This window comes from Thermobia domestica, chromosome 5 (genome assembly GCF_964235325.1).
Source record: "Thermobia domestica chromosome 5, izTheDome1.hap1.1, whole genome shotgun sequence".
Classification (NCBI taxonomy): Eukaryota; Metazoa; Arthropoda; class Insecta; order Zygentoma; family Lepismatidae; genus Thermobia; species Thermobia domestica.
The window spans coordinates 281,963,522-281,984,676 of NC_137458.1; the positions used below are offsets into that span (position 1 = coordinate 281,963,522).

General features: G+C 31.5%; 1 protein-coding gene across 1 annotated transcript in view; it reads left to right on the top strand.

The window, feature by feature from the left end:
- The first annotated feature begins 1,056 nt into the window (after window positions 1-1,056).
- The window catches only part of LOC145686662 (T-box transcription factor T-like), a 136,376-nt gene continuing 116,277 nt past the window's right edge, over window positions 1,057-21,155 (top strand). Inside the window, exon 1 of the mRNA XM_081760156.1 lies at window positions 1,057-1,330. Coding sequence (XP_081616282.1) covers window positions 1,170-1,330 — 161 coding nt within the window. The 5' untranslated portion in view covers window positions 1,057-1,169. The remainder of the gene's footprint in view (window positions 1,331-21,155) is intronic.

Sequence of the window (21,155 nt, forward strand, 5' to 3'; positions counted from 1 at the left end):
TAACCTTTCTGTAATGAACACGTTTTATTTGCAGGCAAATCATTACGTCCCATGGCTGTCCGTTATTAAGAGGTTTCACTGTATTGAATATAAACGTGTAAATCTTTGTTTTCCTTGCATGAAATATTCCATTGACAGTTAATCAAAATATTCCAATCACAAATTACATTTAAAAATTCAGATTATATTTTGTTTAAAAAAAAAAAAAACTTTCTTAGAGAGATAATGCTATGTACTGTACGTACGACATCGCTTTATCTAATACAGAGAAGAAATTGTGTGCACAGATGCATAAGAACAAGCTACTGTATGTATATACATGTATCATTAAATCCTACTCGGCATTGTTTACATTAGAGTGGAGTTTGCTTTACAAAGTCAAAGCATCAACACCCGCAATTTTCACCCGCTGGTGAGAAATGCTGAATTAGAATCCTTCTTTAGCGGGACACGTCCATCTTATTAAGCTCTATTTTACTTGCCGTTTACAGCTCTCTTGTTCAACGTATTATACCTGATCTAACCATAGCTTTTAGGACAGTTAGCTGCACTATTGTTCTTAAATTTTAGTTCTTTTTAGACTAAGTCTCACTCATTTTGTGATAGTTCGTTCAGTAAGCGTGTTTTTTCTTTCTTTTTCTAAACATCAAAAAAATAATGACAGACTTATTATTTATTTATTCTCGTTTTGTGTGAGGCACGCCTCTTTTTTCCATTCACGCCACTTGAACATGGAAGCTTTGTACGGTAAGATATGGGAAAATTATAATTGTGATCATACGTATTGAAAAAGAGACAATGCGCGCGCATGTATACGTTTTTTTTAGCCGTACGACAATAGTATATCCGACAGTGGAATCTATCAAAGAATTCACGGCTACCAAGTATTCATGAGGAAAGAAAAAATATCTTCAAAGGTGAGATTTATAGTTTGATGATTGTATTTTCCACCCTTTTTATAAAGTTTCTTCCCTCTTCTGTTGGTGGATTGGGAGCGGCAGACAGCGAGGTGTCGAGCCCTCTCGATCCCCTCAGGAGGCGGGAACCAGCTCAAGTCAAAAGGCAAAGCCGCACCAATCGCCGCCAGGATCTCGGTTTGCGGTGGGCGGTTTAGCTGGACCTCGTCAACGAACGTGCATCAGTTGTTGAGTGTTAGTGTGAAATGTAAGATGGCATCTCATATTTTATCCGCGGTGGATCTCGACGTGAGCGCATGCCGCATCAAAGGAGACCCAACCGAGAAAGATTTGACGGTGACGTTAGACGACCGCGAATTATGGACCAAATTTCAGAGTTTAACGAACGAAATGATTGTCACCAAAAACGGAAGGTAAGTCTCATTTTTCTATTATTATTATTTTTGTCTTGAAACTTTCTGGTGAGAAGTTCGCAAATTCTTTCTTTCTCTTGGAAGAGTTCGCCAACGTAGACAAAGATTTGACCTCGATCTTTGCATCATAATGCCTCGCGGCGACGTTTTACGATCATCCGTCATTTTTGTGTGACGTGTCAAGGAATTTTTGCATCTTAATTTCCATTTTTAAAAAAACGAAAAGAAAAGAATAAGTGGCAGTCAATATTTGAGTATCCCCCCAAATTGTAAAAGTGTTTGCTGTCAAAGAAACAATTTATTTCGTAATACGTTTGTATTTTAAGGTACAATTAGTTTACATACAAATTAATGTCCATGTAGGTCTACTCCCGTGATATATTAAGTGAAAATTGTATATGAGAGGAACAACATGTATCAAGATTAAAACTATTTCTTTGTTTATTATAATCACAATTATTTTTTTAAAAAAAATTAAGGGTCAAAAGATAAACCACAAAATTTTTGTTTCAATTATATTTCAATCAAAAATCTTGTACGCCTATAAAACTGTCTTAAATCTAAAATGTCAATTTTGCAAGTTAAGCCAAACAAAATTATTGTATCTAAAGGAACTTGATTACCTTCAATACTTTTGAGAATTATAACGTTATTTCAATATGTATAGTATTAATTAGTGAAGAGAAAACCTTTCTTAAATACATACAAATTGAAATTATTACACATTAAAAATTGATAACAATTTAAAAGCTATTTTGAGTTATGATAGTCTTATTCTGGGGGTGCGTTATATCTGGAGAACTACATATAGTGTAGCCAAGCCCAAACTAACGCTTAATTCAGTATGATGTGCTTGTTCCGTAGAAAACACGATAACTCGATTTAGGGGTCGTTCAAAAATTTTGTGGCCCCTGATCCAAAAACTAATTTTTGACCAAGATTGCAATTTTTTGACCCTTTTTTTATTATTCCTAAAATTCTTGTTAAAAAAAAAAGTTTTTAAGAGATCACAACTTTAACATTGCAGGGTATTCAACCTGGGGTACGCGATGATTCTTAAGAGGAACGTAAATTTTATAAATAATACATTATCATTATAATATACCAGTGGTTTCCAATTACTTCACAGCTGCGGGCCCCTTTTTATTTTTAAGGCAAAGTTCGGATCCTTCACCTGTAAATTTTGATATCTGCGTATTAATAGTAGTTTAAACGTAGGTAGAAATATCAACAACAATAAATTACAAACCTTTCTTTATGTTATAAACATACAACATACATTCTACATGCTGAGTACATATATTGTCCATGAAATTATTTGTATGTTATGAATTATCTCACATCTTATTTATAAATTATGAAATTAAATAACAAAATTGAGTACCTAAATTTGATTCACGGAGGTCCACTAATTATGAAAGACTTTTTTTGGCATAGTCACCTATGATTTGAATTAAATATAACTTAAATCTGAGGGTACACGCTTGAATATCGTTAGGGTAACTACGTAGAAACTAAAAAAAAAAAAAAAAAAAAAAAAGAAAAGAAAAAAGAAAAGAAAAAAGAAGAAGAAGAAGAAAAGACTCAATGTCACTAATGTAGAAGAAAGGTTACACATAAGGGTATGTGAACAGTAACAAAAGAACTGAGAAGAAACCTGAGAAAACCCGTTCACCAAAATTCATAGTTTGAGATCGAACAGGGAACTTTTCTGCCAGAGCTGATTGTTCCATCAATAAGCTAAAATGCCTCTATATCATGTTTTGTAATATTTATTTGTTACCAAAATGTGAGGTACAACAATCTATAATTTTCAATTTTAATATAATAATAATAATAATAATAATAATAATAATAATAATAATAATAATAATAATAATAATAATAATAATAATAATAATAATAATGTTTGAAATGTTGATTGGGAACAAACAGCATTACAGCCACAAGTGTCCCAAAAAAGAAAAGAAAAAGAAGGGTTTACACAAGCATAGGGCGCCTGCAGATAGACATAACATACAACTGATCATACAAAAATAGGTAAAATGAAATAAAATATTGGTTTAAAAAATATCAAAAACATGCAATGTCTATTACAAGGTGAAAAATACAAAGAAAGCAGTAGTAAATATATATATATATAAGCGTAATTATCATGCATTTATAATAATAATAATAATAATAATAACTTCAAACATGAACTTAAATTTGCTATGCGTAATTTGGAGAGTTTCATTAATGTGATAAATTTCACTCTAAACCTATTATTATTATTATTATTATTATTATTATTATTATTATTATTATTATTATTATTATTATTATTAAACTGCTACTTACAAAACGTGAAGTGTGTTCAGTTAAATTCATTGTAGTTATAGGGCTATGCATATAGGTACATAAAAAATCAAAATTATTCTTTCATGCTATACCAATATCTGTTTCATTTGTAACAGAGTCGAAAACAACACCTTAGAAGGAAAGAATATTGAAAAAAAGTTACCTATTTTTTCGAGTTACGATTGAAGATAAAAGAGTTAGGTGACTTTTGTCGCAGTGTGTGTGTGTTTTGAGATTCAAAATTAGTGAATAAACCGACATTATGTCTAACATTCATCATAACTTTCAAAAATCTGTCCCAAGTCAGGCATTTATAGAAAGCCATAAGTGAGTGTAACAAATGAATAATAATAATAATAATAATAATAATAATAATAATAATAATAATAATAATAATAATAATAATAATAATAATAATAATAATAATAATAATAATTTTGCAAAGGTGACTTAAAATGGTCATCCATGGATATTGTTTTAGGGTGATGGATACCTGGTTAACGGGATTGGACAATGGGTCATATTTGATACTTGATATTCGGACAATATACGTCATCCGATAATGAAATGTCAACGAATATGCTTTAAACCAGTCCTATTTAGATGGTTTGACCATTTCTCTCTTAGCTCTTAGAATAATATATAGTTAATCAACACCACAAAGAACAAATATAGTTTAAACTGACCAGATATAGTTTAAACTGATGAAAATCGGATGGCAAAATTTTTAGTAAAATATTCAGTAAATGTCATTATAATTTGGTTACGTACTGAACTCAAAGCAGAGATTTTTTTAAATTTGTTACCTAAATATATAACAGAAATAAAATTGAAATAAACTATCTATTCAGCAATACCTATAGAATTTTTGTTTGCTTATTTCATTAAAACAATATCTTGTTAATATTTTTCCTGAAAGCAAACCAGTTTGAAGATATAATCAAAATCATGTTTCTTAGCTGTGAATTTGTAATCAGGTTGCCTTTTAATTGCAACAAGTGCATAATAACACTATCCATGGCTTTGGATTAGATATTGTAGATGTCTAACGAAAGAAATACTGACCAAAACTTCAACACGGTATTTTAAACTATAATGTGTTACAGTTTCGAATATCTACCATAACCTTCATCAGACACTATACACACACTCTAGTGTCTATATAGTGTCTGACGAAAGGTATGGTAGATATCCGAAACTGTAATACATTATAGTTTAATATACAGTGTGTGTTGAAACTTTGGTCACTATTTGTTTTGCAACAAGTGCAGTATAATATGTGATTATACACAGAAAATTAAGCTCTGAGAGGGTGTGGGCTAAGAATAGGAATTTCTTGCTGAAATAATTTGAATTCCGTTTCAGTTCGTAAAATTATTGATTGATTTCCGAATTATTATTATTTCATGGAAATATAAAGAATACAGATTATCATCCTATTCAGCCTAATGACAAAAACAAATTCTCATATCTAATTTGCTGTGATTATCTATGAATAAAACAATATGGATTCACCATACAGTTTTCAAATTAGAAATTTTATTTTCTAAAATAAAATTAACGTATTGTCTCAGATGATAAACAAACCTAAAACTTTCGAGAGTATATTCTAATTGAAAATAAAATTATCAACTCTGTCTCTATCTGTACAATTTATTATTGTTGGGTTTAATGTTCTTTCTTTAGCTGATCCTGCAATTTTTGAAATTTATTGAAACACTTAAAGAAAATGAATAACATCAAAAGTTTAAAAAAATGAGTCAGTCAGTATCTACACAAAATGCTATTAAAATGAACTCATATTTTTTACGAACTTTCTCTTATAGAATTTGGGTGCCCAGCGTATGACAAATTGTTTGGCACACAAATTTATACACTATACGGAGGGTATTGGAAACAATTATTAGTTCATATCATAGCGTTTTATAGATACTATCTGGCTCACTTCCTAGACCTATATGCTTGTTGTTTTCCATTGTGTTTAAATAATTCACTAAAATTAATAACTATGCGGAAGGTGTTAAAAACAATTATTAGTCAATATCATAGCGTTTTGTAGATATGACCTGGCTCACTTCCTATAATTTTGTTGTTTTTCAATATGTTTAAATAATTCAATAAAATTCGAAAAAGTTATGGTGACCTCACCAAAGATCCTTGAAAAAGACTATTTTGCAGCATATTTTCGGAGAGTTCAGGTCTGTCTATGGGGCCTAGCCTTCCTCAAAAAAACAATAGGTAACGCCATCAACACGAGTGCTACTACAATACATATGATCACTCCTAGTAAAGCGTCTAAATTTTTTTTGAACACTCTGTATTATGGGAAGGGGGTAGATTGCGTTCTTACTTCGCAAATTGGAAATTCCAGATTTAAAGTCTTGTAGCTTACCATTTCAAACAGAAGTGAAAACCAAAAGAAAAAAATCAGTTTAACATCCCACAAGTATGTTCTGTAGGCTAAACGAAACGGTTGTGTAATTAAAAGTGAATGATAATAAAAAAAATGGTGAAATAAAAAAGTGGAAGGAAATGGGAGAAACTCGCTGAAGCCCACGACCACGATGTTGTCCACCACAAACTCATATGACCTGGGATCGTACCAGTGACCCCTCACACCAGAGGTAAGCGATCTATCAGTGAGCTACCCTGTCCTCCTATCCAAAATTGAAATTTTGCCTCTGTTCCACCAGATGATTGCCGAGAGCTAAGTTAATTTCTTATGGTTACGATCAATTCCAGTGCATTTGGCAAAACAGACTGTGTCTGTATTTTGATTCAAACATTGGACGAGTGTAAGCAAATGGCTTAATTTATTTAAAGGTAATAATTATTTTTAAGTCCCGAAATTCTGAATTTCAGAGCGGACAAAGTAACCCTCTCTAACCAGTGTTTCTATTTGTATTTTCTTTCTTTCTTTTCTTTTCTTATTTTTTTTTTTAAAAAAAAGACATCAATCTCTCTTAACTACGTCTAACATTTTTCTGAATATAGCCTTGTCCGTAATATAAACATTATATATTCTGTTAATATCTCAGTAACTGCAAAATTTTAAAAGCAACATTTGAAGAAAGTAGCGCGACCTTAACTAAAGAGTATTGCTAAAGTCTTAAATTGGGTCTATATTATTTCCAGTTCATACATCATGATAATTATAAGCCATAAAATTATCATGGTGTAATTTCTAGTTGTAAACAACATTTTAAACAATGTTACTACAACATTTCATAATACTTTCTAGCTAATAGAATACCTATCTTCCTCCAAATATAATTGATAAAAATGCTAGTTCTTCTAACTAGCAAACACTTACTAATATGTTTCTCCAAATTTCAGGTTTTTTTTTTCAAAGTACTACTCCCTGCTAGTAAAACACTTAATGTTCTCTAAATTTTAATCAAAAACAATACTACTAAAGAACTTCATATCTTCTAATAGTAAAATACTTACATTTCTCTAAATTTTACTTAGAGATAATACTACTACAGAATTTCATAATACCTTCTAACTAGTAAAATACATTTCTCTAAAGTTTAATTAAAAACAATATTACTCTGGAACTTCATAATACCTTCTAACTAGTAAAATACTTACATTTCTCTAAATTTTAATAAAAAATAATATTACTCAAGAACTTCATAATACCTTCTAAATAGTAAAATACTTACATTTCCCTAAATTTTAATAAAAAAAACAATATTACTCAAGAAATTCATAGTAAATTCTAAATAGTAAAATACTTATATTGTCTAAATTTTAATAAAAATCAATATTACTCAAGAACTTCATAGTAAATTCTCAATAGTAAAATACTTATATTTCTCTAAATTTTAATAAAAATCAATATTACTCAAGAACTCCATAGTAAATTCTAAATACTAAAATACTTACATTTCTCTAAATTTTAATATAAAACAATATTACTCAAGAACTTCATAATACCTTCTAACTAGTAAAATACTTACATTTCTCTAAATTTTAATTAATGATAATACTACTACAGAATTTCATAATACCTTCTAACTAGTAAAATACATTTCTCTAAGGTTTAATTAAAAACAATATTACTCTGGAACTCCATAATACCGGTACCTTCTAAGTAGTAAAATACTTACATTTCTCTAAATTTCAGTAAAAAACAATATTACTCAAGAACTTCATAATACCTTCTAACTAGTAAAATATTATCTTTCTCTAAATTTTAATTACAAACTATATTATTCAGGAACTTCATAATACCTTCTAAATAGTAAAATACTTACATTTCTCTAAATTTTAATAAAAAAACAATATTACTCAAGAACTTCATAGTAAATTCTAAACAGTAAAATACTTATATTTCTCTAAATTTTAATTAATGATAGTATTACTACAGAATTTGATAATACCTTGTAACTAGTAAAATACATTTTTCTAAAGTTTAATTAAAAACAATATTACTCTGGAACTTCATAATACCTTCTAACTAGTAAAATACTTACATTTCTCTAAATTTTAAGTAAAAACAATATTGTTCAAGAACTTCATAATACCTTCTAACTAGTAAAATACTTACATTTCTCTAAATTTTAATTAATGATAATACTACTACAGAATTTCATAATACCTTCTAACTAGTAAAATACATTTCTCTAAAGTTTAATTAAAAACAATATTACTCTAGAACTCCATAGTACCTTCTAACTAGTAAAATACTTACATTTCTCTAAATTTTAGTAAAAAAACAATATTACTCAAGAACTTCATAATACCTTCTAACTAGTAAAATACTTACATTTCTCTAAATTTTAATTAAAAACAATATTACTCAAGAACTTATAATATCTTCTGAGTAGTAAAATACTTACATTTCTCTAAATTTTAATTAATGATAGTACTACTACAGAACTTCATAATACTTTCTATCTAGTAAAATATTTATGTTTCTTCAAATTTTAATTTTATCTCTTGTTTCAAACTTCAGTCGAAAGAATAAAATAAAAGGATATCAATTTTATTAAAGTAATTCTTAAGACATACTGTTACTATTATTATTAAATTAGCAAAATACTAAGAGCTAAAAGAGTACACTCAATCGTGAAGTCAAATATTATATTTGTATTGCTGATTAATATCTACAACAAATTATTTACTGTCTTACTACACTTTTTTCGTGAATTACATTAATTCGAATAAAAACCAGTTGCGTGACAACGACAGCGACAACAAACACAATATTTCTAACTGTATAAACAATCATGATATATGTTATAATAATCATTCTTTTATAAGCTAGCGTGTTAACCACGAGGACTTATTTTATCCAGTAATAACAATATTAGTAATAATTCTTAGAATAATAATAATAATAATAATAATAATAATAATAATAATAATAATAATAATAATAATAATAATAATAATAATAATAATTATTATTATTATTATTATTATTATTATTATTATTATTATTATTATTATTATTATTATTATTATTATTTAGTACAAGAATTAGAATATTTTTGCTATTTTGATATAATACATATACATACATACATATATACAATAAATAAATGCGTACAAAAATATTTCTATGTACTATCCTTAGACCTACATTATATTCATTGAATTGGACAATAATTTTAAATACCATTACTTAATCTAATATTTCTTCCTTTGCTTATGACTTCAGATATTATATTGAGCTCCCTCGTGGCTAAGCGGTTAGCGTATGCGCCTTTGGCATGGGAGATCCGGGTTCGATTCCTGGCGGGAGTTTATGTGGTTCGGATTCTACTTTAAGATGTAGATTAACGTTTCACATAGCCTCGCTGCTGGAAGGGACGCTGAACTGAAAATTAAGTCAGATATTATATTAGTATTTCTTAGTATTGCTGTTAAAATTATTCTATTAAGTATTGAATTATTCTTTATTCAATTATATTGTATGCTGTTATTGGAATATGCCTTACCAAAATTCGAATGACCACTGGCGCAAATCCCGGGGGGATGAGGGGGACATGTCCCCTCCAATCTTGGAACTGAAGGGAACTGTCCCCCCAATGATCCGATTTGAAATGTATTTTTGGGAAGAAACGTCATGATTTGCGTCCGATTGCCACAAAGGAAAGTGAGATGAAATTGATGTCCCCCTAGAATAAGTCTCTGCCCGCCTCCCAATGTTGAAGACAACTCTGCTCCCCTGATCCTCCACAGCATTGTTTTTCAACTTCATAAATATTTTGAACATCGCTTAGGAAATAAAACGATAATGGGAGTGGTCTTACCTGTCCCCCCCCCAATGCTAAAGCCAGATTTGCGCCGCTGCGAATGACTGTTCGTACAATTATTTGTTACCCGAATAAATAATAGAACAATTATTCTAATAGCGAATTTAAGTCGAACGCTCTATTATTCTAAGTGTAATAACTCCATTTTAGAGTCTCCACTAGGTGATTCGAGGCAATATGGCGTCAGGGTATAAAAATCTGTCTCGAATTCCTGTTTAATACAATGTTTTAGTTAATATAAATGCTGTTTTTTTTAGATTCTTTTATTTTGGATATAAACTTTAAAGTGTGTGGACAACAGACATCAATGGCGTTCCTATTTTTCTCCTTTACAATAATTTTACTGTATAACACTATTGTTTAACACGGGTGATTTCGGGTTATATGCCTGCACCATTTTGGTTCCGGCTTCAGTCGTGACCACGTCTTTTAGTGCAAACCTATATGTTTAATACAATTTCATTATCTTATAACAATTTCTAGTGCAGTTGTCGACATGGCTAATACGGCTGTGACATTCCTTTTAAAACCACAAATGTGGTTATAAGACACGAGTCCTCACTATTGTTTCTCCAGTTTATTTGGTACTAAATATCTCAGTAACAATCAACAATAAGATAATTTTGGAAGTAAACCATTTAAAACTTATTAAAAATATTAGTACGTAAATTAATTGTTGCTTTTAAGATAAGGGCGTGGCAGCAAGTATTTCCTATCTTTGCAATGTATTTTACTGAAAAGAAGATATTCACAAAATTGAATCAACTAAGAGACAAATATTCAAAGAGAAAATAATCACAATAATTGAATCAACTTCAAGAGATAAAGATATTCAAAGACAAATTGAATTAATAATTAGAGAATAATCACAGGACTTTTTATTATTTTGTTTTATTTATTATACATTGTTTGTTTGAACAATAAGAGAAACAACATATGCAAAATTACACGGATTATTCTCTGATTATTGATTGCACTTGTCTTTCCATAAAGTTTGAATATTCATTATTTGAAGTTGATTCAATTATTGTGAATACTGTCGCTCCCTTCAAAATACATTCAAAAGATAGGGAATACGTGCTGCCATCTGTTGATTGATTATTGCTTCGTTAACTCACCTTAAAACTTTCCATGTAAAACAGAAATAATTTGGGTGTCTGCGTAAAGATTTCTGTTCTATAACAAAAAAAAACTCGAAGGCGTTACTAGTTCTTGCATTTTCTAATAGCATTTTGCATATACTATATGCAGTACCGGGCCAGCCCAAAAATTTAGGGGGGCCCGGTAGAAGTTAGGGGGGGCCGACCCAATCATATTATATTTCATAACCATATTATAGTTCATTTGCAAGCCTACCGTGAAATTTTATGGGGGCCAGCCAAAGTTTAGGGGGGTCCGGGCCCCCTTGCCCCCGTAAATACGGGCCTGACTATATTTGTGGGTTCACTTTTCAGATTTTTATATACTGGGTTCACTTTTCATATTTGTGTTTGTATATTTCTTTAAACTATATTATTCACTAAATTAAAAAAAATGGTTGAAAGCCTGGTGAAATTCAATAATTAGTAATATTTAAATAGTATTGCCCAGGAGACGAGAGGTACGTTATCAAATTCGAGACGAGACGAGACGAGACACATGACAATTCTTGTCTCGTTTTGAACACGAAACGAGAATTTTTTCGAGTCTCAATGACCAATACTAGTTTGCCCAGGAATTAGATCACAAACATTGTTGAAGTGTTACATGAGTCATGGCATTTGTTAAAAAAAAAAAAACTACTGTATATATAGATAATATGATTGTACGAAGGTCAACGTTTAAAGATCGCAAATCATTACATAATATACTCAAATAATAAATAGGCGTTATATGTTGTTATATGACACCCTTCGTTGGCCTATAGTAACGCACAAGGATTCTAATAGCTTCTAGATAAAATTAAGAAGAAAAAACAGGGTCTACATTTTCAATAAATACAGCATTTAGACTACAAATGGGTCTAAAAGACAAAAAGCTTTCTCGAGAATCGAGACGAAAAGAGAAAGAATTCTTCGAGATCTGAGACAACACTTGTATTAAAATTTACGAGACTATCGACAATTCATATATTACCCTTTAATCTCACTTAAATTTACACTTTTCAAATTATTATTTAAAAAACAACAACAACTCAAAAACCAAAAACTCACATAATTTTCAATGGTTCTTGCTTTGAGACAGGGGCGGATCCCCGATCGCCCCCCCCCCAGAAGTGGAAACTTTTTTTATTTGATATATAAATAAAACCCATCCCCGAGTTTGACGCCCTTAAAAGTAGCTCTAAGTACCAGTATTACAACCCTCCGCCCCCCAGAACTCCGTCCTGAATCCGCCCCTGCTTTGAGACCAACTTATTACACTCCGAACACAAAATCATGGTTGAGTGGTTCATTGTATCGATGTCTCGAGAATATGTGCATTCCAATTTACACCATTTTCTTTCATTGGTTATCTTAGACAACATTTCCTTGTGCAATATTCTTTTTTTCTCAAATGAAATGTAATTTTAGTTTACTATCGCACGGTATTGCCTTTTAGAGTAAAGTAAACAGATGAATAATGAAAGTGAATGATATTTTTTGTGCTCCTCACACCGGAAATCGAACCCGGGAACTAGACCAGCGTTGAGGGCATTCTTTGTTCTTATTTTATACATTTTAATATTGAAAGTATTGTTATATCTTGTGGTTTAAAAATGAAACGAAATACTTTACTTTTACATCCCAGGGTTAATCCCTTAATATTAAAAGAGACGGATTATACAGCCACACAGAAAAATAAAATTATCTGTGCACCGAACCCCACAGTATGTATTCAATGTATTTTGTTACACAGAATCCAAATTTCGAAACCCGAGAATGACTGAGTGTGTCAATTTTGTTTTATGGGCGAAAAGCATGTGCCATCCCTATCCAAAATCGCTCCCATAAGTTTTTCTCCCATAAAAAAATGACACAATTGATTATCCTGGGGTCTCGAAATTTGGATTAGGCGTAACAAAATACATGAGACGGATTATACAGCCACACACAAATATACAATTTCTGTGCACCGAACCCCACGGTATGGATTCAATGCATTTTGTTACACAGAATCCAAATTTCGAAACCCCAGAATGACTGACTGTGTCAATTTTGTTTTATGGGCGAAAAACATGTGCCATCCCTATCCAAAATCGCTCCCATAAGTTTTTCTCCCATAAAAAAAAGACACGATTGATTGTCCTGGGGTCTCGAAATTTGGATTAGGCGTAACAAAATACATGAGACGGATTATACAGCCACACAGAAAAATAAAATTTCTGTGCATCGAACCCCACGGTATGGATTCAATGTATTTTGTTACACAGAATCCAAATTTCGAAACCCCAGAATGACTGACTGTGTCAATTTTGTTTTATGGGCGAAAAACGTGTGCCATTCCTATCCAAAATCGCTCAAGTTTTTCTCCCATAAAAAGAAAAAAATTACACGATTGATCGTCCTGGGGTCTCGAAATTTGGATTAGGCGTAACAAAATACATGAGACGGATTATACAGCCACACACAAATATAAAATTTCTGTGCACCGAACCCCACGGTATGGATTCAATGCATTTTGTTACACAGAATCCAAATTTCGAAACCCCAGAATGACTGACTGTGTCAATTTTGTTTTATGGGCGAAAAACATGTGCCATCCCTATCCAAAATCGCTCCCATAAGTTTTTCTCCCATAAAAAAAAGACACGATTGATTGTCCTGGGGTCTCGAAATTTGGATTAGGCGTAACAAAATACATGAGACGGATTATACAGCCACACAGAAAAATAAAATTTCTGTGCATCGAACCCCACGGTATGGATTCAATGTATTTTGTTACACAGAATCCAAATTTCGAAACCCCAGAATGACTGACTGTGTCAATTTTGTTTTATGGGCGAAAAACGTGTGCCATTCCTATCCAAAATCGCTCCCATAAGTTTTTCTCCCATAAAAAAAGACACGATTGATTGTCCTGGGGTCTCGAAATTTGGATTAGGCGTAACAAAATACATGAGACGGATTATACAGCCACACAGAAAAATAAAATTTCTGTGCATCGAACCTCACGGTATGGATTGGATGCATTGTGTTGCACAGAATCCAAATTTCGAAACCCCAGAATGACTGACTGTGTCAATTTTGTTTTATGGGCGAAAAACGTGTGCCATTCCTATCCAAAATCGCTCAAGTTTTTCTCCCATAAAAAGAAAAAAAATTACACGATTGATCGTCCTGGGGTCTCGAAATTTGGATTAGGCGTAACAAAATACATGAGACGGATTATACAGCCACACAGAAAAATAAAATTTCTGTGCACCGAACCTCACGGTATGGATTCGATGCATTGTGTAGCACAGAATCCAAATTTCGAATCCCCAGAATGACTGACTGTGTCAATTTTGTTTCATGGGCGAAAAACGTGTGCCATCCCTATCTAAAATCGCTCAAGTTTTTCTCCCATTAAACAAAATTGACACACTCAGTCATTCTGGGGTTTCGAAATTTGGATTCTGTGTAACGGAATGCATCGAAGCCATACCCTGGAGTCAAGTCCACAGAACTTTTTATTTTTTGTATGTGGCTGTGTTATTGATGAAAGCGAATGATTATGAAAGAAATGGTGCAATGAAAATGTGCATGGAAACGGGAGAACCTTGACGAAACCAATGCTGTCCACCACAAGCTTACATGGTATGGGATCGAACTCGAAACCTCTAGTACCAGAGACATATTTCTCGAAACTGCTGGTCTTGTAATACAACTGTAAAACTTCCCAAAATATAACATTTTATAATTGTATATGCCATAAAAGCTATTATATATATATATATATATATATATATATATATATATATATATATATATATATATATATATATATATATACAGGGGGCATAATAAAATGCAACCCGGAGTTTGGGATAGTAGAACTTTTGAACCTGAAGTGATACACGAATATTGATTATACCAAAATAAAGCCTTGTTCATGCATATATTTTTAAACTAGGAAGCAACGATTGAAGTACACTAGGAACCACACAGTGTTGCCAAATGTAACCGAAGTGTAAATCAATTGTTTTGCAAAACATGTAAATTGACTCATAACTCATATGTATAGATGTTCTGTCGTTAATTTTCAGTTTGTTTAGTTGAAGTGGCTTGGAAACTATGGAGCAGAAAAAATAATTTTTATTTTCACCGATAACTAATCGGATGAAGCCTCTGTAAGGGGAAACTAGGGAAATCATAGTTTTCATAAATTAACACTCTGAATTGGCAACCCTGCGGATGTTTCAGTGCATCAAAAGGTGTGTTAAGGATCTGTCTATATTGTGCAATTCCTGAAAACAATTAAAAACAAACTTTGAAATTATCAGGATAATGCACCCGTCAACACTGCTACTATCAGAAATGAGTTACCAGCTCTACAGCGGATGCTGGGAGTGTCCCCTGTTTTGATTCAAACACTGGTTCACATGTTTCACCAGGTTGGCAGCAACTTTACAAAGATTAGAAGTGTTAATGTTTTTAATGGCACTGCGAATGTTCGTTTCCAGGTCTTGAATAGTTCGAAAATTGTTCTTGTATACCTCTTGCTTGAAATAACCCCATAGAAAAGAATAGCAGTGTTGCCGGAACGGAACGGAAAATCGAAACGGAACTTATTTTACGAACTTCCTATCGTATAATTCATCTCTGTAGATCAGGTAGATATAAAGTTACAAATGATAGAATAGGTTTGTATCACTTAATCTTGTACCTGTGTTCCTTTCAAGCATTTTTTTCGATTTTCTTGTTGTTATGTACATATAACATTTATATAAGTAAAAAATAAAGAAAATATGTTAGCATGCCATAATTACAATTGATATATACAAAATATGGTACATTTGAGAATACTTGGGTATTTTACGGCATTATATGGAAGTTTTTGTAAACATATTTAGCAAAATAGTCCGTAGAAAATACGTTATTTAAACAAAATTTAGTTTTTCATAAGCCATAGAAATAATTTATAGTACATAAAAGAGAAAAATTAATTCAAATCCTGGCGTGGCGTACTCTTGGCACTTAAACACTGCAGTTGGATTGGATTAGGCCCACTGCTGCTTCAGATGAAAAAAAGTTGTGTTTATATTTTAGTTTTTAGTAATTTAGGTTTCATAATAAGATCTGCCTCTTTGAGAACAGCAAAGATACCTGTACATTGAAAAACTAAAAAGAAAAAGAAAGAAGGAACTTCCAAAGATTCATAAAAATAACATATAATTCGAGGGTAGTTCAAAACGAAATAACGCCAACATGTCCCATCGATTTTTGCACAATTATACACAATTCATGGTGAATATTTAGGGAAGTATTTTCCACTTCTTTACTGTCTTCTTCCCTCAAAAAGAGATGCAACGTACCGTCGTATGTTTTCCATAATTTTGAAGGTCCTTAAGGTTGGTATAAAGGGACAAGCTTTGCCGTTAGATGTCACTACAATCTTCGTATCTTTCTTATTTATTTTTTACCTTTCACAAAAATTCACGATTTCTCTTACAAATTTCAACAGAGACTTCAAATTTTTAGAGAAGGAACTTCATAACCTATCGAAGACAACAATCTGTGCCGATTTTTTAATTTAGAATTTTCTTCATTGTTGAAACAGTTATATTGTTAAAAGTTTGAATATCCATTTCAACAATCAAGTCATTTCAACAATGAAGAAAATTCTAAATAAAAAATCGACACAGATTGTTGCCTTCGATAGGTTATGAAATTCCTTCTCTAAAAATTTGAAGTCTCTACGTTGAAATTTGTAAGAAATCGTGAATTTTTGTGAAAGGTAAAAAGTACATGAGAAAGATACGAAGACTGTAGTGACATCTATCGGCAAAATTTGTCCCTTTACACAAACCTTAATAAGAAAGGATTGCAATGGAATCTACAAAAGTTGATCGATTTTGAAAATATCGATTGAATGATATATATATGCAGTGGCGTATTTACAATTTTGTTTCGGGTGGCTTTGCCTGAAAATGTGAAAATTCTGTAAGATATTTCATACTTTACTATAGTAAGAAAGATTTCGGGGGGGCTTAAGCACGGAAGCCCCCCTAAATACGCCACTGTATATATGTCATTACTACCAACATAATTTAACATTAGACAATCTTGAATTCAAGATTCACCTGCATTTTCTCTTGAGTTAACATCTGCAAATTCCATTGCCTAAGGTTATTAGGCGAATCTTGAATAGGCGAAAGTTGAAGTCACTAGAGGTAAACCACCTCGCATTAGAGGGAATGCTCTACCCATAGAGTAATAGTATAGTATAATCAGTGACTCTACCATAGAGCTAAGTGTTTTGCCCCTCTACATATTCACTCTGAATTCAATCCAATATTTTCTCTTTGCCGTTTTAAAGTATTAGTAATGATAAATAAAATAGAATAAATATGTCGAATCTTGTGAAGCATTTCTGTAACGCTAGTATACAAAATGATTTCGTATGAACGAATCGAAACTAACTGCGAAACAATACTATTGACAAACGAAAAAGAGTTTATAACGACAACAGGACCATAATAACCGTCTTGAACTTTCTCGTTTCATTAAAAAATAAATAAATAAATAAATAAAGCACTTTTTCAATATAGTTTTTAAAAGGTGATTGACCGGTAATTTGCCAAAACATGAAAGTGTCTGATCTGAAAACAATGATACATTGCCGAAACTGTAATACTATTATTTATTAAAAGTGATATGCTTCGCTCAGATTTTAGTTTAATCGAGACTAAAGAGAAATAGTTATTTAATCATTAATGTTGCTGTGTTTTAATTAAAACTAAAATCTGACCAAAGAAAATCACTTTTAATAAATAATAGTGTTACAGTTTCGGCAATGTATCATTTACCGAAACATGAATGTGTCTGAGCTAAAGGCAATGATATCTTGTCGAAATTGTAATACTATTATTTATTAAAAGTGATTTGCTATGACCAGATTTTAGTTTTAATTAAGACTATGAGAAATCGGTATTTAATCATTAATGTCGTTGTGTCTTAATTAAAACTAAAATCTGACAAAGCAAATCACTTTTAATCAATAGTAGTGTTACAGTTTCGACAATGTATCCATTTGCCGAAACATAATGTGTTTGAGCTGAGGGCAATGATACATCGAAGAAACTGTAACACTATTATTTATTAAAAGTAATTTGCTTTGTTCAGATTTTAGTTTTAATTAAGTACGTTTCTACAAAGGTTCGATTTCCAGGAAACTTAGTTTCAATATATTTTTTTTCTAAATTGGAATTTACCAAGCGATTTCCTTTTCAGGAGATACAAATAAAGTTTTGTTCTTGTTTTATCCAAAATTAGCGCGTTTGCAAAATATTTGTACTTCACCAAGAAAACAAATTGCAGCATAATATTTGTAGCCCTTTGTTTTATTTTTCTATTTTACTAAAATTAAGGCTTGTGGTAAACAAAAAGAGTAAGTGCCATCTATCAGTTGTGTACGAGAAGCAATTTGAAAGGCTTCAGCTCATTTTACACCTACCCAGAAAAACAAGAGAGACAATTTAAAAGATTTCATCTTATTTTGCATCCACCTAGGATGTGACAAGAGGTAATTAAAATGCTTGAGCTCATATTTCACTCACCTACAAAGGCAATATAGCGAATTTAAAAGTTTTCAGATCATTTGTATCCACTTAGGAAGACAAGAACAGCAATTTAAAAGGCATCAGCTTATTGTGCACCCATCTAGAAAGACAATAGAGCCAATTTAAAATGTTTCAGGTCATTTTGCACCCATTTAGGACTACAAGAGAGGTCATTTAAAGCCTTTAGCTTATTTTGCATCCACCTAGGATGACAAGACAATCAATTTAAAAGACTTAAGTTCATTTTGCACTCACCTAGAACACCAAAAGCGACAATTTAAAAGACTTCAGCTCATTTTGCACCCTCTAAGATGGTCTGTGCAAGTTACCCGTTGATCCACTCAATCTTACACAAAGAGAAAAGTTATTGTCATTACTGAGAATCTGTTTTCTTCACTGATGTCTCAATATTTCACTGACAATCCCAGTTTCGCTCAACTTGGAGCATCTCACGTTCTACTGCCACATGTCTCAGTTCTTAAGATAGTTAACTTATCTAACAAATAATAAAATCAAATAAAAATAATTGGAGAAGTTTCTCCTTAAATACCTTGTCAAATTATTTTCTTAGAAAATGTTTTGCTTTTCATAAAAAAGAGATAAAAATCTTAAAATATATGTGGGGACAGAAAATTTTTATTTAGAATATTATGTAGTGTCTACAGTATTGTACAGTAAAAGTTTGCATTTCGCTAAACAATTACAAACAGTGTTTCCTACGAGACAGTCTAAAGTCTCGTCTCATGCCCAGATCAGTATTTAGGAAGTGCTATTCTGTGCTTGAGCACAGGGCGACAGAATTTAGGGGCGGCAAAATTTTGGATTTTTTTAAAGATTCACAATAAAGTAATATTTAAATCTATCAACCCGCAGAGTCCCGCGCAAGAGAGAGGAATATGTTAATGTGTTCAATTCGCTCTAATTACAGTAGTTACTAATTAGCTAGTTTATCTGTTTATTTTTGAAAAGTCATCCTCTCCCACCCCCCACTCCAGGGTTGAAGATGAACATCATGAAAACTGATACCGTTTAACTCGGTGATTTCGAAAACTATGAATTCAACACTAATATCTGTCGTTTTCGATTACTTTTAAAATGTTGTCTACCTTCCTGGGGAGTGGAGTATGACCTTGAAGTTGAATTGGATTAAAATTGTTACTGTTCATCTCAGCGACCCCAAAATCTGTGAATTCAACTCCTAATATTGGTCGTTTTTCTTGGGGGGGGGGGAGGCAAATTATTTAGAACACAGGGGCGAATAATATATAAATACGGCCCTGCTCACGCCGATTCTCAAAATAAACTTTCCCGTCTTGTTTTGATTGTGCAAAAGCTTTTCTTGTCTCATATCAAGAATTTCTCGTCTTGTTTTGTATATTTACGTTTATAATTTACGCCCTTATTATTATTATTATTATTATTATTATTATTATTATTATTATTATTATTATTATTATTATTATTATTATTATTATTATTATTATTATTATTATTATTATTAAAGTAATTTCATCTAGAAGTTATGAGGATCCCTCCGCGTAACAAGAGATCCACGAAGATTGTGAAGTAACTTTTATACCATATTTATAATTGGAGTGCGTTGCAAAGGCGTCCATCAGGGGGGAAAGGTGGGGCGCTCGCCCGCCTAGAGAAAATTGTACTTCAGAATATCGAAAATCCAATAGAATTTTTACATTCGTTACAGCAAAATTTGAAACTATTTTTGAAACGTCGCTTATACTTGCCCCCCCTTGGAAACCACAACATGGGCGCCCTTGGTGCGTTGTGTAATGACTTCTGAATCTTCAAACGTTCGTAAATCCTTTTGTACAATTTGTTGCTTTTTATCAATTTGTTGCTTTATACTATGCATTACGTAAGCTGAAATAGTGTTTGATAGTTAAGTATTGGGTGAATTAGTATTGTTCGGATAAATTTCTCATCTCGTTTCGATGTTTTAAAAATATTTTTCTCCTCAACCTTCGTCTTTTCAGCACGATAATTAGGACAAAAAAATGTCTCGTCTCATGGACAATTTAAATGACAAATAATGACAATTTTAAAAGTAGCATTTTTCGGAATAATTTAAACAAACTTAAGTAGTTGGGCTTGTCAATTTTTTTGAGTATGAAGTATACAGATATATATCAAGTGTACATTGTCAACAAAAAAAAAAAGAGTTACATATAACATTTTGTCATAAAATCATAGAAATATCACACTCACATGGATGGAAAGTGTGAGAAAAAAAACTATTATATAGCAAGATATAGAAAATTTAATCTTTTAACAGACGGGAAAATTGGACTATGGATATTCGGCTTGTTAAATGATGTTCTACACTGCATGTTATCCCTGCAAAATTACATCGAAATACTGGCAATCACATTTTAGTATCCTTGTTAGCTGTTGCTAGAATTTTAGCGTTATTAAATTACAGCAATGCATAACGTTACAAATACGATTGAGACTAAATTATTCATCATTTGCATTT